The sequence below is a fragment of the Nycticebus coucang genome, chromosome 6, assembly GCF_027406575.1.
Source record: "Nycticebus coucang isolate mNycCou1 chromosome 6, mNycCou1.pri, whole genome shotgun sequence".
In the NCBI taxonomy this organism is placed as follows: Eukaryota; Metazoa; Chordata; class Mammalia; order Primates; family Lorisidae; genus Nycticebus; species Nycticebus coucang.
The window spans coordinates 85515469-85539417 of NC_069785.1; the positions used below are offsets into that span (position 1 = coordinate 85515469).

General features: G+C 42.2%; 1 protein-coding gene across 1 annotated transcript; it reads left to right on the forward strand.

Moving 5' to 3' along the window:
* The first annotated feature begins 19144 nt into the window (after positions 1–19144).
* LOC128587358 (dnaJ homolog subfamily C member 7-like) lies at positions 19145–20915 on the forward strand. The gene is given in 2 exon segments (XM_053593410.1): positions 19145–19956; positions 19959–20915. Coding segments are annotated over 2 exon segments (1482 nt in total). The 5' UTR covers position 19145; the 3' UTR covers positions 20630–20915.
* The last annotated feature ends 3034 nt before the right edge of the window (positions 20916–23949 follow it).

Genomic DNA, 23949 nt, shown 5'->3' on the forward strand with positions numbered 1-23949 from the left:
GAAAATTAGGGCAAGGAAACAGATAAAAGAAATCACTCATGAGGAAGAATCAGCAGAAAACTCCAGGCAACATGAAGAACCAGTCCAGAACAACCCTGCCAAGGGACCATGAGGTAGCTACTGCAGAGGATTCCACCTATACAGAAATGTTAGGAATGACAGAAAGGGAATTTAGAATACACATGTTGAAAACAATGAAAGAAATGATGGAAACAATGAAGGAAACTGCTAATAAAGTGGAAAATAACCAAAAGGAAATCCAAAAACAGAATCAAATCAGAGATGAACGATATGAAGAATATAAAAAGGATATAGCGGAGCTGAAGGAAATGAAACAGTCAATCAGGGAACTTAAAGATGCAATGGAAAGTATCAGCAACAGGTTAGACCATGCAGAAGAAAGAATTTCAGAGGTAGAAAACAAAGTTTTTGAGATAACTCAGATAGTAAAAGAGGCAGAAAAGAAGAGAGAGAAATCAGAACGTTCACTGTCAGAATTATGGGACTTTATGAAGCGTTCCAACATACGAGTTATAGGAATCCCAGAAGGGGAAGAAGAATGCCACAGAGGAATGGAAGCCATACTAGAGGATATTATAAAAGAAAATTTCCCAAATATCAGCAAAGATTCTGACACACTGCTTTCAGAGGGATATCGGACCCCATGTCGCCTCAACTCTAACCGAGCTTCTCCAAGACACATTGTGATGAACCTGTCCAAAGTCAAGACAAAAGAAAAGATTCTGCAAGCTGCCAGGAGTAAGCGCCAGTTGACCTACAGGGGCAAATCCATCAGAGTGACCGCAGAATTCTCTAATGAAACTTTCCAAGCAAGAAGACAATGGTCAACTACCTTTAATCTACTTAAACAGAACAATTTCCAGCCCAGAATTCTGTACCCTGCTAAGCTAAGCTTGACCTTAAAACAGCATTTACTAACTAATGCCTAGATGTATTTCATCTTGTTGATGATCACTAGACTCTATTGTATTTTATATTTATTCTAATAATGTCTGTGATATTAAAAAAAAATTGTCTAAAATTTAAAAATAAAACTAATAGAAAAAAACACACCTGCATCAAGTATTTCCCAATTAGCCAGGAACACTCTTGTTTATGCTGACTTTACTGGTATAATTCTTAGGTATGTCCTCAATAAATATTTGCCAAATGAATAAATTGATGAGGGTGATAAATATCTTTAGTCATTGGAAGTTAAGAGGCTTTTATTTTTTACATTAGAGTAAAATGGAAAATTATCTACATATTCACCCTAAAGGGAATATTTAAATATGCTGGGGTGTATCCATTTGACATAGCTTTGAAAACTCTGAAGAATATTCATTGAGAATGTAAAACAGGCCAGGTGCAGGGGCTCACACCTGTAATCCTAGCACTCTGGGAAGCTGAGGTAGGTAGATTGCTTGAGCTCAGAAGTTTGAGACCAGCCTGAGCAAGAGTGAGACTCCATCCCTATTAAAAATAGAAAAAATAGCCAGGCAGGCAGTGGGTTGGGTGGGGGGTGCCTGTAGTCTCAGCTACTTGGGAGGAAGACTGAGGCAAGGGGGTCTCCTGAGCCCAGGAATTTGAGGTTGCTGTGAGCTGTGATGACCCCACAGCACTCTACCCAGGGTGACAGAGTGAGACTCATTCTCAAAAAAAGAAAAAATAAGAGATACTGTAAAACAGTCTCTGAGCCTAATAAGCAAATAAATCAGGATAGTGGTATCCATCTTTTTCTTTCTTTCTTTTTTGAGACAGAGTCTCACTTTGTCGCCTTCAGTTGAGTGCTATGGTGTCATAGCTCACAGCAACCTCAAATTCTCAGGCTTAAGTGATTCTCTTGCCTCTGCTTCAAGAGTAGCTAGGACTACAAGCTCCCACCACAACGCCCGGCTATTTTTAGAGACAAGGTCTTGGTCTCCATCTGGCTCAGGCAATCTACCTGCCTCGGCCTCCCAAGTGCTGGCATTACAGGTGTAAGCCACCACATCTGGCAGCTCCTTCAGGTCTTGCACGGTCTCCTTCTCTGTCTGGATGCCCTCTGTTCCTGCCAGACTCCTGGCTGTCCCTGTGGCCAGATCCCCCAGATCCCTAGCTGCCCTTGAAGGTGGTGGAGCAGGAAGTGGAGATCTGGGAACTTGAGCCCCTGGCACCTGCATAGACACTGACCGTGCTGCTGGCAGGCCAGACAGGGACTGGTGGAGAGGGCAGTGGAGCGAGCAGTGAAGGTCATGATGTCTTAGGAGGAAGACAAGAGGACAAGACTCAGGGTTAAGTTTGGGCTGTGAGTTAGGATTCAGAGTTGCCCAGCTGGGTGTCTCTGGCTCAAGACAGCTCAGTTAGTTGCAGACAGGCTGTCAGCAAGAGTTAACATACCTCTGAAGGCTTGTCTGGGGTGGGAGGATGGTCTTACAAGCTCATTCACATGACAGTTGGCAAGTCTTGGCTCCTCCTCAATAGTGCTTCTCCACCGAGTTGTCCTAGGACTGAGTATGCACCTCCCCTCCTGCCCCAGGGCAAGCAGTCAAGAGAAAGCAACCCAGGCAGACCAGTCTTCAAGTCCTAATCTCAGGAGGGATGCCTGTGTTAAATGCTCTACCTGTCAGAATCCAGTCATTATACAGATAGGTTGGTCTTTGTATATTGGCTCCCATGGTGCGGAGTTCTTCACAGGAGGCTGGGACCATTAACTTAAGTCTGCTGGTAGCAAAATCAAGTGATCTCCAAATACTTTACATGTAGACCAAGTGATCATATTTTCAGTCTTGTAGAGCCACCCATGGCACGGCACTCAGTTCTGTGAGAAAAGCACTGTGACCCAGCCTGCTGCTGACCCTCTTAGCTCCACAACCCAGAGGTTCCTGGCTGTGCTACCAGGTGACATCTCCTAGACTCACGAAGCCCTTCTCCCCAGAAACTTCCCTTCCCTCCACCCTTGCTGGGTCGTGGCTCTGTGCTGCTGTCTCTGGAAGGTCTCTGGCTGAGAGAAACTTCCCCTCTTAGCAGCCTCTGCAAGGGGAGCCCATAGAAAGCTGCCTATGTGTTTCTGCCCTCTCCTACTCACACCTTTTCGTGATCACCCCCTAGTCTTTGCAGTCACTCAGGACAGCCCACCTCTGGGTGGGGCCTACAGGGGGCAGGCGTGTGGGGAGGTGGAGTTATGGGGCGTCTTACTGGCTGCCTACCACTGATCACTCTCTGGCTCCCAAAGATTCATCTCCCTCTCAGAAGCCATGATACCAGAATTTCATCTTCAGTAGCTTCTTGGTCTCCGGTGATTCGAAGAATGAATCTGGGGACCACAGATCAGTGGTAAGACAGGATTTATTTACAGAAAAGAATACAAAAACATCAAAGCTCCTGGCAGAGAGAGAAAACCCAAGTCAGGAGAGAAAAGCTCCCTCTCTCTCTGTCTCCGGGCTCTTTGTCCAGGGGTAAATAAAGTCACATGGGGCCCTCTGTAGTTACATTTAGCTGTCTGGGTGGCAAGTGAATGGCTATAATCCCTTTCATTCTCAGGCCTAGGAAATTTGCGTGAAATTGACGAGGCCTAAGAAATGGGGGTTTCCTGTTCAGCCACAAGTGCAAGGGGAGGGAAACCTAAGGTGCTGATGTCTCCCCAGCAGTTGTCTGGCCCCTCCATCTACTGGAGCCTCCTGTGGGCCCCCCTGCTTACCCTCCAGCCAGCTGGTTCCTCTGCCGGCTGCCACCGCACCAACACCGCCAAGGCAGAGGCAGCAGGCTGGGGAGGCAGCTCCACTGAGCTGGCTGGGGCGCCACCTGTGCTGTATCAACCAGACATATTTGCTAGGACTTACGTTCATCTTTGTACACAAGGACAGGGCAGTGCTCAGGAGCATAGGGTGAGGCCGAGGCTGGGTGATTTGGTCTCACTTCCCCGTTGGCATCTGTCGCTGTGGAAATGGTTGCTGTACCACAGGGCACAGTAATACAAAGCCTCATCCTCAGGCTGGGCCCCCATGATGGTGAGGGCAGCCTTGTCTCCGAGTAGGGAGCCTGAGAAGCGGGCAGAGATGCCTGGGTTCCGGTTGCTGCCATTATATATCAAACCCCGGGGTGACTGGTAGGGCTTCTGTTGGACATAGCTGGGCATAGTTGCTGGTGGTCACGGCCCCAGTGCTGGAGCCACAGGTGAGTGTGACCGTCCCTCCAGGATTTGTGGACAGGGAAGTTTCCTGAGTCACCACAGCCTGGGAAGTGGCTCCTGAAAATGGGGAGTGTTGGGGGGGACCAAATGTTCAGGAGAAAAGGCAGCACGAAGGTTCAGAGTCACCTTCCCCATGCCCAGCCCAGAAAGTCCCCCCTGACCTGTGCAGTGAGCCAGAAATGTGAGCAGGAGAGGAGCCCAGGCCATGGTGTAGATGGTCCAGGGCTGAGCTGTGCAGGACTGTTCCACACAGAGTCAGCCCCACACTCTCATTTTAACTCCTAACATCGTGGGGGAGGGGGCGCAAGGGTGTCATGCAAATGACCCCCCAAGGGGGACACTGGGTAACGTGGTCAGGTCATAGTTACTGAGTTTTCACCCATCAATGACTCCGTGTTAAAGGGATGGGGGCCAGGAGGACCGTTTCCCAGCTGATTCTCTGTCCCAGGCCCAGGCCTATAGCGTGCAAGGTGGAAACACCACCGAAGGCTGGACGCCCTGCTGGGGGTCTTTCCCTGTGTGCAGCCCTCTCGTCTTAGGCCGGGAGTCCTCACTTCTCTCAGAAGGTAAAACTCAGTGCCTGTGATTCTCCAGGCAGGAACCTGGATGGAGGAATGTTGGGAAGGAGAGGCCAGAATGAGTCACTGCCTCTCTTCTTTAGTCCAATACATGCACTTCAGCGTCCTTATTGAGTAAAGGAGCTAAGATCTTGGGTTCTCTAGAACCCACCTGATCATGTGTGTCCCTAGCTACGTAGGGAGTTGACTATCCCGCGGCTGGATGCTGAGTTTCTACCAGGACCTGGTAGCATTCCACAATTCCTTTTTTTTTTTTTAGAAAGAAGATGAAGCAAGAAATCCACAATTTATTTATTTATTTTTTTGTAGAGACAGAGTCTCACTTTGTCACGTAGGGTGCCATGGTGTCACACAGCTCACAGCAACCTCTAATTCCTGGACTTAGGCAATTCCCTTGCCTCAGCCTCTCGAGTAGCTGGGACTACAGGCACCCACCACAACGCCCGGCTATTTTTTTGTTGCAGTTTGGCTGGGGCTGGGTTTGAACCTGCAACCCTCAGTATATGGGGCCAGTGCTGCCTGGAATCCACAATTTATTTATGAAGAATGATTCAGTTCTCTGCTGCTCCAGAAAACTGAAGAACTATCTTGTGGGTTTTCCCTTGGGATTTGCCAAATACTTGGGTGGGGGGTGTATCTCTGTCTGCTGGTAGTGTGGCTCCTGTGTCTGGGCCTATGTAGCATGGCTGCAGAGCTCATGCCTTCTCTGCGCCCCCTTTAAGCTAGAACTCCCTCAGTCACCTGATAATTTGGTGGACCCATGTCCCATGGGTGGAATACAGGCTTGCAGAGATGAAGAAGCCTGCTAAGTGTGTTCCTCTCTCTTAAAGGGGGGATTATGAGATGCAATCATTTGTTTTGCTCTGGAGGGAACAGCATGTCATGTCACAGACTTATGGCTGCTAGAAGCCTCACTGGTACGGTGGCCCCTGGAGACGTCACAGAGTTGTCTCTCATCTACAGCACTTGTTACACCAGGGGCTTTACAGTATTTGCCACCCCTTGACCATCTGGTTTGATAGACATGATTTCTTCATGGTGTTCTATGGAATATCCAGGTATCTTGGGATATGTAGACAATAGTGGAAGAGCTAATGGATCTCTGGGACAAAATCTTAAAAGCATGCCCTAGTCCACTCTATGAGTTTGAATTGCTTTTAACCTGTTTTCCTGATAGGAATGAGAAAGTATGCATTCTCCAGTGGCCATAGAGGCTGTCCCCAGGTTACAAACAGGACGGGGGCTATAGGCTTGTTTTTAAGTTGAATTGGTATGTGAGTTGGAACAGGGGCAGTTACCTATTACCTGTAACAGCCCATGTTTGTAAGTATGAGTCACACATCCTCACTCAGATGTCTGTAGCACGTGGACTGCCTGTATACAGTGCAACTCTCCTATTATGGGCTCCTCAGAAAACAATCTCTGACTTGTTTTCCTGTAGAGATTTCATTGGAAAAGGCCTACAAAGAAGGGAGGAAGAGGATGGCAAAGAGGGAGGAATTGATCTGCATCAGAGTTGTAGTGGAGATCTCAGGCTGGCCCACGTGGATTTGGAGAGCTGGGAAGTTTCTCCAGGCTGGTTACACATTGTGGCAGGGTCTCTGTTATACTCTTGCAACGAGCAGTTTTCTTATGTGGCTGCCCCTGGGGAAGGGTGTAATTTGGGGCAGGTCTTTTCACTGAACCCAAGGGAGTTCTCAGAGCGTTACCAACACCTAACATTCCTGGTAGCTGGAGGAAGGAGAGTCTTGGTCTTGAAGGAAAGAACTTAATGTCATCCTAGCGTATAGGTTCCTGGAGGGAAAGGATAGGCAGGGCTCTTTTCCTCCCAAGTATGTGGAGAGCACAGGGACAGGCAGGCCAAAACATTGTCTCCTCTGGTTTTTCTAGAAGTCTTAAAACTTTTTTTTTTTTTTTTGAGACAGAGTCTCACTATGTAGCCCTCTATAGAGTGCTTTGGTGTTACAGCTCACAGCAACCTCCAACTCTTGGGCTTAAATGATTCTCTTGCTTAGCCTCCCAAGTCGCTGGGACTACAGGCGCCCGCCAGAACGTCTGGGTACTTTGTGGTTGTAGTTGTCATTGTTTGGCAGGTCCAGGCCAGGTTCAAACCTGTTAGCTCTGATGCATGTGGCTGGCTGGTGCTCTAGCCGCTGAGCTACAGGCACTGAGCCAGAAGTCTTAAAATTTTAACTCTCCCATTTAGGACTATGACCCTTTTGGATTAAGTTTTATGTGTGGTGTGAGATAAGAAGTTAGGTTCATTTTTTTATGTGTATGTACAATTTTTCCCTCATCCTTTGTTGAAAAGATACCCTTTCTCCCATTGTCTTACTTTGGTAATTCTGTTGAAAATCAGTTAACAATTAATGAAAATTGTTTTTATGAAAAAATTCTGTATCATGTTCTTTTGATTTCTATGTCTGTTGTTACACTCGTTCATGGGTTGCTGTGAGCTGTGATGCCACAGCACTCTACCCAGGGGGACAGCTTGAGACTCTGTCTTAAAAAAAAAGAAAAAATAATAAAAGCAAGCAATAAGATGGGCATAGTGGCTCCCACCGGTAATCCTAGCACTCTGGGAAGCCAAGGCAGGTGAATTGCTTGAGCTCAGGAGTTTGAAACCAGCCTGAGCAAGGAGACCCGTCTCTACTAAAAACAGAAAAATTGGTCCCGCATTGTGGCAGGTACCTGTAGTCCCAGCTACTTGGGAGGCTAAAGCAAGGGAATCACTTGAGCCCAAGAGTTTGAGGTCGCTGTGAGCTGTGACACAAATAAAGAAAGAAAAGCATGCAGGAGCTTGGGTTGGATTCACATTGCAATCCAACTTCTTAGTTTGTAGGTCAAATCTCATTTAGTTCTTTATTCTTTTTTTTTTTTTTTGGCTGGGGCTGGGTTTGAACCCACCAACTCCGGCATATGGGGCCAGCGCCCTACTCCTTTGAGCCACAGGCGCTGCCCCTCATTCAGTTCTTTAGTCTTTATTTAGGCTTTGTGGGGACTGCCTACCACACGCATGGTTCAGAAATAAGGTAGGCATTTAGGCAGAAATTATACGCAAAACTTCAGGTCCCTCTGTGTGGCTGTCTACCCCATGGGATCCCTTCCTTCCTTTCCAGTATGTGTCGTTTTTCTGAACTCTGTGGCTTTCTTCTTCAAGCCAGATACCTGTGCATTTTCTTTAGGAGTTATTGCCATGCCAATTTATTTATTTGTTTATTTATTTTTTCTTTAAATTAGGGTCTCTCTCTGATTACCAAGGCTAGAGTACAGTGGTTCGATCATAGCTCCCAGCAACCTCAAAATCCTGAGCTCAAGTAATCATTTTGCCTCAGCCTCCCAAGTAGCTGGGACCACAGGTGCATGGCATGGCACTGTCCTGGCTACTTTTATTTTATTTTATTTTTTGTAGAGACAGGATTTCACCATGTTGCCCAGGCTAGTCTTGAACTTCTTGCCTCAAGTGAACCTTCCTTCTCAGCCTCCCAAAGTTCTAGGTGCTGGGGTTGCAGATGTGAGTCACCGCATCCAGCCTTAGCCAGATTTTACTGATTCCAGGTTACAAGCCATAAAAATTGGGAAGCTCGGTTCCACCACACCGTTCTTCAAAGTATCACTTTCTATCCAGGATCTTCCCCACATCCTGGTTATTCAGATAGCTGCTTTCTAATATTTTATTCAGAAGGTATAGTTGATTTCTGAGTAAAGTTCTGTCCAAGAGGGGCTTGTACAAACATACCCAAATCAGAGCTACTTTGACATTGAGAAGTAGACTCCGTAAGCCCAACACAGCAGTGACGGTCACACTTCATTTACTAGGACTTTGTCAGATGTCCCCTGATAGGGCCGTGGGGAACGCAGCCACAATTCTGCACGGTAAAGCAGGTAAAGCAGAGTTATCTTCCTAAGGAGGAGGAATACTGGAAGAGAGCCAGAGTGCCTTCAACACAAGAGAGAAAGGGAATAAGTTGTTCTCTTTGTTCAGCAGTTCAGTCTTTTTTTTTTTTTTCTATTTATTGTTTGCAGGTTTTTTTTTTTTTATTATTGTTGGGGATTCATTGAGGGTACAATAAACCAGGTTACACTGATTGCATTTGTTAGGTAAAGTCCCTCTTGCAATCGTGTCTTGCCCCCAAAAGGTGTGGCACACACCAAGGCCCCACCCCCTCCATCCTTCCCTCTCTCTGCTCTTCCTTTCCCTACCCCTCCCTCCTTTTTCTCTCTCTGCTCTCCCCTTCCCCCACCCCCACCCCCACCGTGACCTTAACTGTCATTAAATGTCCTCATATCAAAATTGAGTCCATAGGATTCATGCTTCTCCATTCTTTTTTTTTTGTGGTTTTTGGCCGGGGCTAGGTTTGAACCTGCCACCTCCGGCATATGGGACCGGCACCCTACTCCTTGAGCTACAGGCGCCGCCCGCTTCTCCATTCTTGTGATGCTTTACTAAGAATAATGTCTTCCACTTCCCTCCAGGTTAATATGAAGGATGTAAAGTCTCCATGTTTTTTTAATAGCTGAATAGTATTCCATGATATACATATAGCACAGCTTGTTAATCCATTCCTGGGTTGGTGGGCATTTAGGCTGTTTCCACATTGTGGCGATTGTAAATTGAGCTGTAATAAACAGTCTAATACAAGTGTACGTATGATAAAAGGATTTTTTTCCTTCTGGGTAGATGCCCAGTAATGGGATTGCAGGATCAAATGGGAGGTCTAGCTTGAGTGCTTTGAGGTTTCTCCATACTTCCTTCCAAAAAGGTTGTACTAGTTTGCAGTCCCACCAGCAGTGTAAAAGTGTTCCCTTCTCTCCACATCCACGCCAGCATCTGCAGTTTTGAGATTTTGTGATGTGGGCCATTAGCGCTAGGGTTGGATGGTATCTCAGGGTTGTTTTGATTTGCATTTCTCTAATAGATAGGGATGATGAGTATTTTTTCATGTTTGTTAGCCATTCATCTGTCTTCTTTAGACAAGGTTCTATTCATGTCTCTTGCCCATTGATATACGGGACTGTTGGCTTTATTCATGTGGATTAATTTGAGTTCTCTATAGATCCTAGTTATCAAGCTTTTGTCTGATTCAAAATATGCAAATATCCTTTCCCATTGTGTAGGTTGTCTCTTCGCTTTGGTTGTCTCCTTAGCTGTACAGAAGCTTTTCAGTTTAATGAAGTCCCGTTTATTTATTTTTGTTGTTGTTGCAATTGCCATGGCAGTCTTCTTTGTGAAGTCTTTCCCCAGGCCAATATCTTCCAGTGTTTTTCCTATGCTTACTTTGAGGATTTTTATTGTTTCATGCCTTAAATTTAAGTCCTTTATCCATCTTGAATCAATTTTTGTGAGTGGGGAAAGGTATGGGTTCAGTTTCAGTCTTTTACATGTGGATATCCAGTTCTCCCAACACCGTTTATTGAATAGGGAGTCTTTCCCCTAAGGTATGTTCTTGTTTGGTTTATCAAAGATTAGGTGGTTATAAGATGTTAGTTTCATTTTCTGGTTTTCTATTTGATTCCAAGTGTCTATGTCTCTATTTTTGTGCCAGTACCATGCTGTCTTGACCACTATGGCTTTGTAGTGCAGCCTAATATCTTTTATGGTGATGCCCCCAGCTTTATTTTTATTACTAAGAACTGTCTTAGCTATATGGTTTTTTTTCTGGTTCCATACAAAATGCAGAATCATTTTTTCCAAATCTTATTTTTTTTTTGTCCAGGGCTGGGTTTGAACCTGACACCTTTGGCATATGGGACCGGCGCTCTACCCCTTTGAGCCACAGGTGCCGCCCCATTTTTTCCAAATGTTGAAAGCATGATGTTGGTATTTTAATAGGAATGGCATTGAATAGGTAGATTGCTTTGGGAAGTATAGACATTTTAACAATGTTGATTATTCCTATCCATGAGCATGGTATGTTCTTCCATTTGTTAATATCCTCTGCTATTTCCTTTCTGAGGGTTTCCTAATTTTCTTTATAGAGGTCCTTCACTTTCTTTGTTAGGTATATTCCTAAGTATTTCATTTTCTTTGAAACTATGGTAAAAGGAGTTGTGTCCTTAATTAGCTTCTCATCTTGACTGTTATTGGCATATACAAAGGCTACTGAGTTGTGGATATTAATTTTATATCTTGAAACATTACCATATTTTTTGATGACTTGTAGGAGTCTTGTGGTTGAATCTTTGGCATTCTCTAAGTATAAGATCATGTCGTCAGTAAAGAGGGAGAGTTTGACCTCCTCTGCTCCCATTTGGATTCCCTTTATTTCCTTTTCTTGCCTAATTGTACTGGCTAGAACTTCCAGCACTATGTTGAATAGTAAAGGTGACAGAGGACAACCTTGTCTGGTTCCAGTTCTAACAGGAAAAGCTTTCAGTTATACTTCGTTCAGTAAAATATTAGCTGTGGGTTTGTCATAGATAGCTTCAATCAGTTTTAGAAATGGCCCACCTATGCCTATATTCTTCAGTGTTCTAATTAGAAAAGGATGCTGGATTTTATTGAATGCTTTTTCTGCATCTATTGAGAGGATCATATGATATTTATTTTTGCCTCTGTTAGTATGGTGGATAACATTTATGAACTTGCGTATGTTAAACCAGCCTTGCATTCCTGGGATGAAACCTACTTGATCATGATGTATGACTTTTTTGATGATAAGCTGTAATCTATTGGCTAGGATTTTGTTGAGAAATTTGCATCTATATTCATGAGTGAGATTGGTCTGAAATTCTCCTTTTTGTTTGGGTTTTTTCCTGGTTTTGATATCAGGGTGATGTTTGCTTCATAGAATGTGTTGGGGAAGATTCCTTCTTCCTCAATTTTTTGGAATAATTTCTGCAGTACAGAAATAAGCTCTTCCTTGAAGGTTTGATAGAATTCTAGTGTGAAGCCATCTGGATCAGGGCATTTTTTGGTTGGAAGCTTTTTTTATTGTTTCTTTAATCTTGGTACTTGAAATTGGTCTGTTCAGGAGCTCTATTTCTTCCTGGCTAAGTCTAGGGAGAGGGTGTGATTCCAAATATTGATTCATTTCCTTCACATTTTCAAATTTCTGGGCATAGAGTTTCTGGTAGTATTCAGAGATGATCTCTTGTATCTCTGTGGGATCAGTTGTTATTTCTCCTTTATCATTTCTGATTGAGCTTACTAGAGATTTTACTTTTCTATTTCTCATTAGTCTGGCCAATGGTTTATCTATTTTATTTATTTTTTCAAAAAACCAACTCCTTGTTTCATTAATTTTCTGAATGATTCTTTTGTTTTCAATTTCATTGATCTCTGATTTGATTTGGATATTTCTTTTCTTCTACTGGGTTTAGACTTAGATTGTTCTTCTTTTTTCAATTCCATAAGATGGCTTGCGAGTTTGTTGATATGCTCTCTTTCTGTTTTTCGAATGTAGGCATCTAAAGTGATAAAATTTCCTCTCAAAACTGCTTTTGAAGTATCTCTCAGGTTTTGGTAGCTTGTGTCTTCATTATTGTTATGCTCAAGGAAGTTAATGATTTACTGTTTTATTTCTTCCTGCATCCATCTGTTATTCAACAGAAGTTTTTTTTTAATTTACATGCCTTTGTGTGGGGTCAAACATTTTTCTTAGAGTTGAGTTCCATCTTTAGTGCCTTATGGTCTGAGAAGATACAGGGTAAAATTCCAACCTTTTTTAGTTCTATTGATATTTGTTTTGTGTCCCAGGATATGATCAATTTTGGAGAATGTTCCATGGAGTGATGAGAAGAATGTATATTCTTAATTTTTGGGATGGAGTATTCTATATGCGTCTATCGGGCACAGTTGTTCTAGAGTCTCATTTAAATCTCTTATACTTTGTTTAATTTCTTTTTAGAGGATCTGTCCAGCTCTGTAAGAGGAGTGTTAAAGTCCCCTGTTATGATGGTATTATCGGATATCATACTGCTCAGACTCAGTAAGGTCTGTTTCAAGAATCTGGGAGCATTTAAATTGGGTGCATAAATATTTAGAATTGAAACATCTTCTTGTTGTATTTTTCCCTTGACCAATATAAAGTGACCATCTTTGTCTTTTTTGACTTTAGTTGCTTTAAATCCACATGTATCTGAAAATAATATTGCAACTCCTCTTTTCTTCTGAATTCCACATGCCTGAAAAGTTGTCTTCCAACACTTGACTCAGAGTTTTAATTTGTCTTTTGAAGGCAGGTGTGTTTCTTGCAGACAGCAAATGCATGGCTTGTGTTTTTTTTTTTTTTTTTTTTTTTGTAGAGACAGAGTTTCACTTCGTGGCCCTTGGTAGAGTGCCATGGCATCATACAGCTCACAGCAACCTCCAACTCCTGGGCTTAAGCGATTCTCTTGCCTCAGCCTCCCAAGTAGCTGGGACTACAGGCGCCTGCCACAACGCCAGGCTATTTTTTGGTTGCAGTTCAGCCAGGGCTGGGTTTGAACACGCCACCCTCAGTATATGGAGCCAGCGCCTTACCAACTGAGCCACAGGCGCTGCCCAGCTTGTGTCTTTTAATCCAGTCAGCCAATCTATGTCTCTTCAGTGGGGAATTAAAACCATTAACATTTATTGAGATAATTGATAAGTGTGGTAGTATTCTATTCATCTTATTTTGTGAGAGTCCATTGCTTAGTTTTATCTTTTGCATCGGTATGGAAGTTAGGTTCTGTCCTTTAATTTCTGAAATCTTACTTTGCTGCTTATGCATTGTGATGATCAGTGTGTAGAACAGGTTGATGTATTTCCTGTAGAGCTGGTCTTGTTGTGGCAAATTTCCTTAATGTGCGTATATCCGTAAATGATTTGATTTCTCCATCAATTTTAAAGCTTATCTTAGCAGGGTATAGAATTCTGGGCTGGAAATTGTTCTGTTTCAGGAGATTAAAGGTTGATGTTCATTGTCTTCTTGCTGGAAAGTTTCATTAGAGAAGTCTATAGTCACTTGGGTGGATTTGCCCCTGTAGGTCAACTGGGGCTTACTCCTGGCAGCTTGCAGAATCTTTTCTTTTGTCTTGACTTTGGACACGTTCATCACAATGTGTCTTGGAGAAGCACAGTTAGAGTTGAGTCGACCTGGGGTCCAATATCCCTCTGAAAACAGTGTGTCAGAATCTTGGGTGATATTTGGAAATTTTTCATTTATAATATTCTCTAGTATGGCTTCCATTCCTCTGTGGCATTCTTCTTCCCCTTCTGGGATTCCTATAACTCGTATGTTGAAACACTTCATAAAGCCCCATAATTCTGACAGTGAATGTTCTGCTTTCTCTCTCTTCTTTTCTGCCTCTTTAGCTATCTCAGTTATTTCAAGAACTTTGTCCTCTATCTCTGAAATTCTTTCTTCTCCATGGTCTAACCTGTTGCTGATACTTTCCATTGCATCTTTAAGCTCCCTAATTAACTGCTTCAGTTTCTTCAGCTCCACTATATCCTTTCTGTATTCTTCATAACATTCATCTCTTATTTGATTCTGTTTTTGGATTTCCTTTTGGTTATTTTCCACTTTATTAGCAGTTTCCTTCATTGTTTCCATAATTTCTTTCATTGTTTTTATCATGTGTATTCTAAATTCCCTTTCTGTCATTGCTAACATTTCTTTATAGTTGGAATCCTCTGCAGTAACTACCTCATCGTCCCTTGGAGGGTTGCTCTGGACTGGTTCTTCATGTTGCCAGGAGTTTTCTGCTGATTCTTTCTCATGAGTGATTTCTTTTATCTGTTTCCTTGACCTAATTTTCCTTTCACTTCCTCTTGCTCTTTAAGTTCTTGTGCCTGTGGACATTTCCCTGCATCCCTGTTGTCCCAGCATCCTCCTTATGGATTTTTTTAGTACTTGCAGGTCACAGCACTACTGAGCATGTGGCACACACACCCAGACTTACCATAATGAAGAGAAAAGAGCAATGAACTTGGTTTGACCTTGGTGGGCAGATGCACCTTTTTTTTTTTTTTTGAGACAGTCTCAAGCTGTCACTCTGGGTAGAGTGCTGTGACATCACAGCTCACAGCAACCTCCAACTCTTGGGCTTAAGCAATTCACTTGTCTCAACCTCCCAAGTAGCTGGGACTACAGTGCCCAGCTATTTTTTTTTTGTTGTTGTTGTTGTTGTTGCTGTTGCTGTTGCTGTTGTCATTGTTGTTTAGCAGGTCCAGGTTGGTTCGAACCCTCCTGCCTCAGTGTATGTGGCCAGTGCCCTAACCACTGAGCTACAGGTGCAGAGCTGCCCTGGGCTTTTTTCCTGCAGTTTTTGGCCAGGGCTGGGTGTGAACCTGCCACCTCTGGTATATGGGGCTCGTGCCCTACTCCTTTGAACCACAGGCACCACCCTGCCCTGTGCTTTTTAAACAGGCATTCCTCTTTCCTCCTTCCTGCCAGAACCTGACAGCCACTTATTTGGTTTTGTGTGTGTTGTGTGACCCGAGACGCAAATGAACAGCAGCTTTGTCGTGGGTGTAAACTTGGTCATGTAATCATTAAATTAAGAAACAGACTACACGAGATGAGATCGCGTGTAGTGAAGATCTTCATTTAGGGGTTTGATTTTACACCTTTCTAGTCACGTACACACTTAATCTATTATCTGTTATTTTCACTATTACCTCAATTTACCTATCTGAAATCAACTAAAAAGGAAATATCCTGTTACCACATCAACATAATCACTTTTGCAGTAAACATCTTCTTCTAAACACTGACTAATCTCTGGGCAGGTGTGTAAACAAAATCATAGAGAAGAAAGTAGTCACAGGGGAACAGAGTTAATGGGAAAATATCTTCAAGCTTTCACTCAGTTTACTCAGTATGAAGTAATGACTGTGTCTTCTCCTCATGGCAGAGCACCTATAGACCTCTGACAATATGTTGTTAACATAAGTCAACCCTCTGGCCCTTATTTCTGAGGAAGGTCGGCATTCCCTTTGCTCTCAGGCTTCACAGGGTTTACAGCTTCAGAGAAATGGCTTAAGGAATTTATAACTCCAAGGAAGCCAACTCTGCATGTAGCCCAGGGGGGTCCAGGTCCCTTAAGCCTCTGGAAGAAAAGCAAGTCATTTTAAACTCACACTTAATTCACTTTGTGTGTTTGATGTAGGATATGTTTATTTCTAAATATTATCCTACAGTGTGTATGGAGTCACCTGCTCTAGATACTTAATACAAATGGAAACATATAAGATGTGGCTTTTGTGTCTGGCTTCTTACACTTCGCAGAATGTTTCCAAGGCTTATGCATCTCGTAGCTCGTATCTGTGCTTCATTCTGGTTAATGTTGGAATAGTGTTCTGTCTTATGGATATACTATATTCCTCATTTATCTACTTATCAGTTTACAGACTTTTGGCGACTTTTTGGCTAATGTCAATATTGCTGCTAGGAACATTTGGGTACAAGTTTTTGTTTGAATACATGTTTTCACTGCTTTTGATTATACACTTAGGCATGCAATTGCTGGGTCATATAATACCTCTATTTTTAATTATTTTCTGCCATATTGTTTTTCTTTTCTCTCTCTCTCTTTTGTTTTTTAGAGACAGAGTCTCATTATATTGCCCTCAGTAGTGTGCTCTGGTGTCATAGCTCACAGCAACCTAAAACTCTTGGTCTTGAGTGATCCTCTTCTTTCAGCCTCTAGAGTAGCTGAGAACACAGGTCCCTATCACATTGCTTAGCAAGTTTTTTCTTTCTCTTTTTGGTAGAGATGGAAGGTCTCACTCTTGGTCTGGCTGGTCTAAGCTCAGGTGATCCACCCACGTTGGCCCCCCAGAGTGCTGGGGTTACAGTCAGGAGCCACCTCGCTGGCCTATTTGCATTTCGTGCAATGAATAATGATGCTGAGCATCCTTTCACGTGTTCATTGTCCACTTGTCCATCTATTTTCTTTCCCTCTGACTTCTTTTTTTTTAATTATTATTTTTTTTTATTGTTAAATCATAGCTATGCAATTAAGGGGTACAATGTGCTCGTTTCATATAGAATCTGAAATAACCTCATCAAACTGTTGAACGTAGCCTTCATGGCATTTTCTTAGTTGTTGTATGTAGACATTTGTATTCTGCATTTAGTAAGTTTGCCTGTACCCATTCTAAGATGCACTGTAGGTGTGGCCCCATCCATTATTCTCCCTCCACCCTAACCTCCCCCCTCCCTGCCCCTCCTTTGGCCCTTTCCCCATATTCTTGTGCTATAGTTGGGTTATAGCCTTCATGTGAAAGCTATAAATTATCTTCATAGTAGGGCTGAGTACATTGGATACTTTTTCTTCCATTCCTGAGATACTTTGCTAAGAAGAATATGTTTCAGCTCCATCCATGTAAACATGAAAGAGGTAAAGTCTCCATCTTTCTTTAAGGCTGCATAGTATTACATGGTATACATATACCACAATCTGCTAGTCCACTCGTGGGTCGATGGGCACTTGGGCTTCTTCCATGACTTAGCAATTATGAATTGGGCTGCAATAAACATTCTGGTACAGATGTCTTTGTTATATTGTGATTTTTGGTCTTCTGGTATATACCTAGTAAAGGAATTATGGGCTCAAATGGCAGGTCTATTTTTACATCACTAAGTATTCTCCAAACATCCTTCCAAAAGGAATGTAGTAGTGTACATTTCCACCAGCAGTGTAGAAGTGTGCCCTTTTCTCCACATCCACTCCAAAATCTCTGGTTTTGGGATTTTTGTTATGTGGGCTACTCTTCCTGAGGTTAGGTGATATCTCAAAGTAGTTTTGATTTGCATTTCTCTGATGATTAAGGATGATGAGCTTTTTTTCATGTGTTTGTAGAGTGTGTGTCTGTCTTCTATGGAGAAGTTTCTCTTCAAGTTCTTTGCCCACCCTGAGATGGGATCACTTGTTCTTTTCTTGCTAATATGTTTGAGCTCTCTGTGGATTCTGGTTATTAGACCTTTATCGGAGATATAATCTGCAAATATTTTCTCCCATTCTGCTTGCTTTACTTACTATGTTCTTGACTGTGTAGAAGCCTTTTAGTTTAATCATGTCCCAGTAATGTATTTTTGATACTGCTTCAGTTGCCTGGGGAGTCCTCTTCATAAAATATTCACCCAGGTCGATTGCTTCAAGAGTTTTCCCTGCACTTTCTTCAAGTATTTTTGTAGTTTCATGTCTTAAGTTTAAATCTTATATCTAGTAAGCGTCTATATTAGTTAATGGTGAAAGGTGTGGGTCCAGTTTCAGTCTTTTACAGATCGCCAGCCAGTTTACCCAGCACCATTTGTTAAATAGAAAATAGTCTTTTCCCCACTGAATGTTTTTAATTGGCTTGTCAAAGATCACATAAAGGTAACTAGCTGGATACACCTCTTGGTTCTCTATTGTGTTCCAGACATATACGTCTCTGTTTTTGTGCCAGTACCATGGTGTTTTGATCACTATCGATTTATAGTATAGTCTCAGGTCTGGTAGCATGATTCCTCCTGCTTGTTGTTATTGCTGAGTAATGTTTTGGCTATTCGATGTTTTTCTGATTTCATATAAAACGAAGTATTATTTTTTCAAGATCTTTAAAATATGACTGTGGAGCTTTAATAGGAATCACATTAAAAGTATATATTGCTTTGGGTAGTATAGACATTTTAACAATGTTGATTCTTCCCAGCCATGAGCATGGTATGTTTTTCCATTTATTAACATCTTCAGCTATTTCTTTTCTTAAAGTTTCATAGTTCTGTTTGTAGAGATCTTTCACGTCGTTTGTTAGGTATACTCCCAAATATTTCATCTTCTTTGGCACTACTGTGAAAGGAATAGAGTCACTGACTTTTTTTGCTTGGTTATTGTTGGTATGTATAAAGGCTACAGATGTATGGGTGTTGATTTTGTAGCCTGAGATGTTGCTGTATTCCTTGATCACTTCTAAATGTTTTGTAGTAGAATCCCTAGTGTTTTCCAGATATATGAGCATATCATCTGTGGAGAGTGAAAGTTTGATCTCTTCTGACCCTATTGCCTTTTCTTCCCTATTTGCAATAGCTAAAACTTCCATTACAAGGTTAAAGAGCAATGGAAACAATGGGCAACCTTGCCTGGTTCCTGATCTAAGTGGAAATGATTTTCATTTAACTTCATCCAATATGTTATTGGCTGTGGGTTTGCTATAGATGGTCTCTATTAATTTAAGAAATGTCCCTTCTATACTGATTTTTTTTTTTTGAGACAGAGTCTCACTGTACCACCCTCGGGTAGAGTGCCGTGGCATCACACAGCTCACAGCAACCTCTAACTCTTGGGCTTACGGGATTCTCTTGCCTCAGCCTCCCGAGCAGCTGGGACTACAGGTGCCCGCCACAACGCCCGGCTATATACTGATTTTCTTAAGTGTTCTGATCATGAAGTGATGCTAGATATTATCAAAAGCTTTTTCTCTCTCTGGTCTCAGCGGTAAGATGGCGGCTGCCACGGAGTGCGATGTGGTAATGGCGGCGACTGAGCCAGAGCTGCTAGACGACGAAGAAACGAAGAGAGAAGCAGAGTCTTTCAAGGAACAAGGAAATGCGTACTATGCCAAGAAAGATTACAACGAAGCTTATAACTATTACACAAAAGCCATAGATACATGTCCTAAGAATGCTAGCTATTATGGTAATCGAGCAGCTACATTGATGATGCTTGGACAGTTCCGAGAAGCTCTTGGAGATGCACAACAATCAGCGAGGTCGGATGACAGTTTTGTCCGGGGACATCTACGAGAGGGCAAGTGCCACCTATCTCTAGGGAATGCCATGGCAGCTTGTCACAGTTTTCAGAGAGCCCTAGAACTTGATCATAAAAATACTCAGGCACAACAGGAGTTCAAAAATGCTAATGCAGTCATGGAATATGAAAAAATAGCAGAAACGGATTTTGAGAAGCGGGATTTTCGGAAGGTTGTCTTCTGCATGGACCGAGCCCTAGAATTTGCCCCTGCCTGCCATCGCTTTAAAATCCTCAAAGCAGAATGTTTAGCAATGCTGGGTCGTTATCCAGAAGCACAGTCTGTGGCCAGTGACATTTTACGAATGGATTCCACCAATGCGGATGCTCTATATGTATGCGGTCTTTGCCTTTATTATGAAGATTGTATTGAGAAGGCAGTTCAGTTTTTTGTACAGGCTCTCACGATGGTTCCTGACCATGAAAAGGCCTGCATTGCCTGCAGAAATGCCAAAGCACTTAAAGCAAAGAAAGAAGATGGGAACAAAGCATTTAAGGAAGGAAATTAAAGCTAGCATATGAACTGTACACAGAAGCTTTGGGGATAGACCCCAACAACATAAAAACAAATGCTAAACTCTACTGTAATCGGGGTACGGTTAATTCCAAGCTTAGGAAACTAGATGATGCAATAGAAGACTGCACAAATGCAGTGAAGCTCGATGACACGTACATAAAAGCCTACTTGAGAAGAGCTCAGTGTTACATGGACACAGAACAGTATGAAGAAGCAGTGCGGGACTACGAGAAAGTGTATCAGACGGAGAAAACGAAAGAACACAAACAACTCCTAAAAAATGCACAGCTGGAACTGAAGAAGAGTAAGAGGAAAGATTACTACAAGATTCTGGGAGTAGACAAAAATGCCTCTGAAGATGAGATCAAGAAAGCTTATCGGAAACGGGCCTTGATGCACCATCCAGATAGGCACAGTGGAGCCAGTGCTGAGGTTCAGAAGGAGGAAGAGAAGAAGTTCAAGGAAGTCGGAGAGGCCTTTACCATCCTCTCTGATCCCAAGAAAAAGACTCGCTAAGACAGCGGACAGGACCTAGATGAGGAGGGCATGAATATGGCTGATTTTGATGCAAACAATATCTTCAAGGCATTCTTTGGTGGTCCTGGGGGCTTCAGCTTTGAAGCATCTGGTCCAGGGAATTTCTTTTTTCAATTTGGCTAATGAAGGGCAGCCACCCAGCACCCAGAAAATAGTCACTCAGTTTAACCTTGAATGTGGACACAATTCACCTCCTCCCTTCATCATGTCTCCGTGTACTTAGAGCAGTTTCATTTCCTGGTTGGATACCCTGTGTCTGAGAGGGGTGAAGGAAAGGGAGCCAGTGCCGAAGACTGCGGGTAAGGGAGGGAGGTGGGGGGCGGACAGGGAGGCAGCTTGTGAATTTTTGTTGTACTGTTTAACTTTATTAAAAAAGAAAAAAAGAATAAAATGGTTTGACCCTTTCTGGCCCTTTGCTCTGGCAGCTGCTTTACGTCACTCCAGAGTCAGTGGGTCAGATTTGAACCCCCAACTTGAAAAAAAAAAAAAAAGCTTTTTCTGCATCAATTGAGAGAATCATATAGTCTTTATGTTTTAGTTTGTTTATGGCTTAATTACATTTTTAAATTTACGTATGTTGAACCAGTCTTGAGACACTGGGATAAATCCCACTTGGTCATGGTGTATAATTTTTTTGATGTGTTGTTGGATTCTGTTTGTTAGGATCTTATTGAGTATTTTTGCATCAATATTTGTTAGTGATATTGGTCTATAATTTTCTTTTCTTGTTGGGTCCATCCCTGGCTTAGGGATCAAGGTGATGTTTGCTTTGTAGAATGTGTTGGGTAGTATTCCTTCTTTTTCTATATTTTGGAAGAGGTTTAGTAATATAGGTACTAGTTCCTCTTTAAAGGTTTCATAGAATTCTGACCTAAAGCCATCTGGCCCTGGGCTTTTTTTTTTTAGGGAGACTTTGTATAGTTGATGCTATTTCAGAACTTGATATAGGCCTGTTCCACATTTCCACTTCGTTCTGGCTAAGTCTTGGTAGGTGGTGTACTTCCAGGTATTGGTCGATTTCTTTCAGATTTTCATATTTCTGAGAGTAGAGTTCCTTTAATAGTTGTTAAGGATTTTTTGAATTTCTGATGGGTCTGTTGTTATTTTATCTTTACCATTTCTGATTGATGAAATTAGAGGTTTTACTCTTTTTTTCCTGGTTAGGTTGGCCAAAGGTTTATCTATTTTATTGATGTTTTCAAAAAACCAACTTTTGGATTTATTGACCTATTGTATAATTCTTTTGTTTTCAATTTCATTTCATTCTGCTCTGATTTTAGTTATTTCTTTTTTCTGCTGGGTTGGGGTTAGAATGTTCTTCCCTCTCCAGTTGCTTGAGATGTCCCATTAAGTTATTAACTTCCTCTCTTTCCGTTTTCTTGAGGAAGGCTTGCAGTGCTATAAATTTCCCTCTTAGGATTGCCTTTGCAGTATCCCAGAGGTTCTGATAATTTGTGTCTTCATGTTGCTTTGTTCCAAAAATTTGGTGATTTCCTTCTTAATCTTGTCTATAACCCATCTATCCTTATGCATAAAGTTATTTAGCTTCCATGTTATTGTATGGGTATGCAGATTCCTGTTGTTATTGAGTTCAACTTTTATTCCATGATGGTCTGAGAAGATGCAAGGAATAATTTCTATTTTTTTTTTTAATTTGCTGAGGTTAGATTTGCAGCCTAGGATGTGGTCAGTTTTGGAGTATGTTCCGTGGGCTGATGAGAAAAATGTGTATTCAGTTTTGTTGGGATGAAATGTTCTGTAGATGTCTTTTATTTCCAGATGTTGAATGGTTAAATTTAACTCTAAAATTTCCTTGTTTAGCTTCTTTTTTGGAGGATCTATCCAGCACTGCTAGAGGGGTGTTAAAATCTCAAACTACTATGGAACTGGAGGAAATCAAGTTGCTCATGTCTGTTAGAGTTTCTCTTATAAATTGAGGTACATTCTGGTTGGGTGCATAAATATTAATAATTGAAATCTCATCATATTGAATATTACCTTTAACAAATATGAAGTGTCCATCTTATCCTTCCTTATTTTGGTTGGTTTAAAGACTATTGCATCTGCAAATAGGATTGCAACACCTGCTTTTTTCTGCTTTCCATTTTCCTGGAGTATAGATGACCATCCCTTCACCTTGAGTCTATATTTGCCTTTTAACATAAGCTGAGATTCTTTTATGCAGCAGATATCGGGCTTGAGTTTTTGTATCCAGTCAGCCAACCTGTGCCTCTTTTTTTTTTTTCTTTTGTAGAGACAGAGTCTCACTTTATGGCCCTTGGTAGAGTGCCATGGCATCACAGAGCTCACAGCAACCTCCAGCTCCTGGGCTTAAGCGATTCTCTTGCCTCAGCCTCCCGAGAAGCTGGGACTACAGGTGCCCGCCACAACACCTGGCTATTTTTTTGTTGCAGTTTGGCCGGGGCTGGGTTTGAACCTGCCACCCTCAGCATATGGGGCAGGCGCCCTACTCACTGAGCCACAGGCGCTGCCCCAACCTGTGCCTCTTTAGAGGACAATTTAAACCATTCACATTCATTGAGAATATTGATAAGCCTTTCGAGGATCCGGTGGACATTTTTAATCCTTTTGTGACTGTGGAAGTTGGAATTTGATCCAAAGTTTCTGGGTAGGTTTACTTTTGTGGGGGAGGATTATGCTGGTCTTTATGGAGGGTAGGTCTGAGAATACCCTGGAGAGCTGGTTTAGTTATGGCAAATTTCTTCAACATGTGAATGTCAGTAAAGTATTTAATTTCTCCGTCATAAATGAAACTCAGTTTAGCTGGGTACAGGATCCTGGGTTGAAAGTTATTTTCTTTTAGGAGATTAAAATTCGATGACCATCCTCTTCTAGCTTGAAAGGTTTCAGCAGAGAGATCTGCAGTTATTCTAATATTCTTGCCTTTGTATGTTACAATTTTTTTCGTCTGGCTGCTTTCAGAATTTTCTCCTTCATATTAACTTTAGTGAAATTGATTATGATGTGTCTGGGGGATGTCTTATTCGGGTTGAGTTGTGCTGGAGTTCTGAAACTGTCTGCTATCTGAATTTCAGAATCTCTTGGCATGTCTGGACAGTTCTCTTTCATACTCTCATGGAGAAGAGACTCTGTGCCTTGTGAAGCCACTTTGTCGCTTTCGGGGATCCCTATAAGATGAATATGATTTTCTTTGAATTATCCCAGAGCTCTCTGAGAGAGTGATCTGTTTTTGCCCTCCATTTCTCTTTCTCTCTGAGCATTTGTGATTGTTCGAAAGCTTTGTCTTCAATGTGAGAAATGTTTTCTTCTGCTTGCTCCATTCTGTTACTGAGGGATTTGACTGTGTTTCTCAGATCTTTGAGGGCTGCAACTTCTTGTCTCAATGTGTCAAAATCTTTGGTCATTTGGTCTTTGAATTCGTTGAATTCTTGAGATATCTTTTGGGTTACTGGTTGGAATTC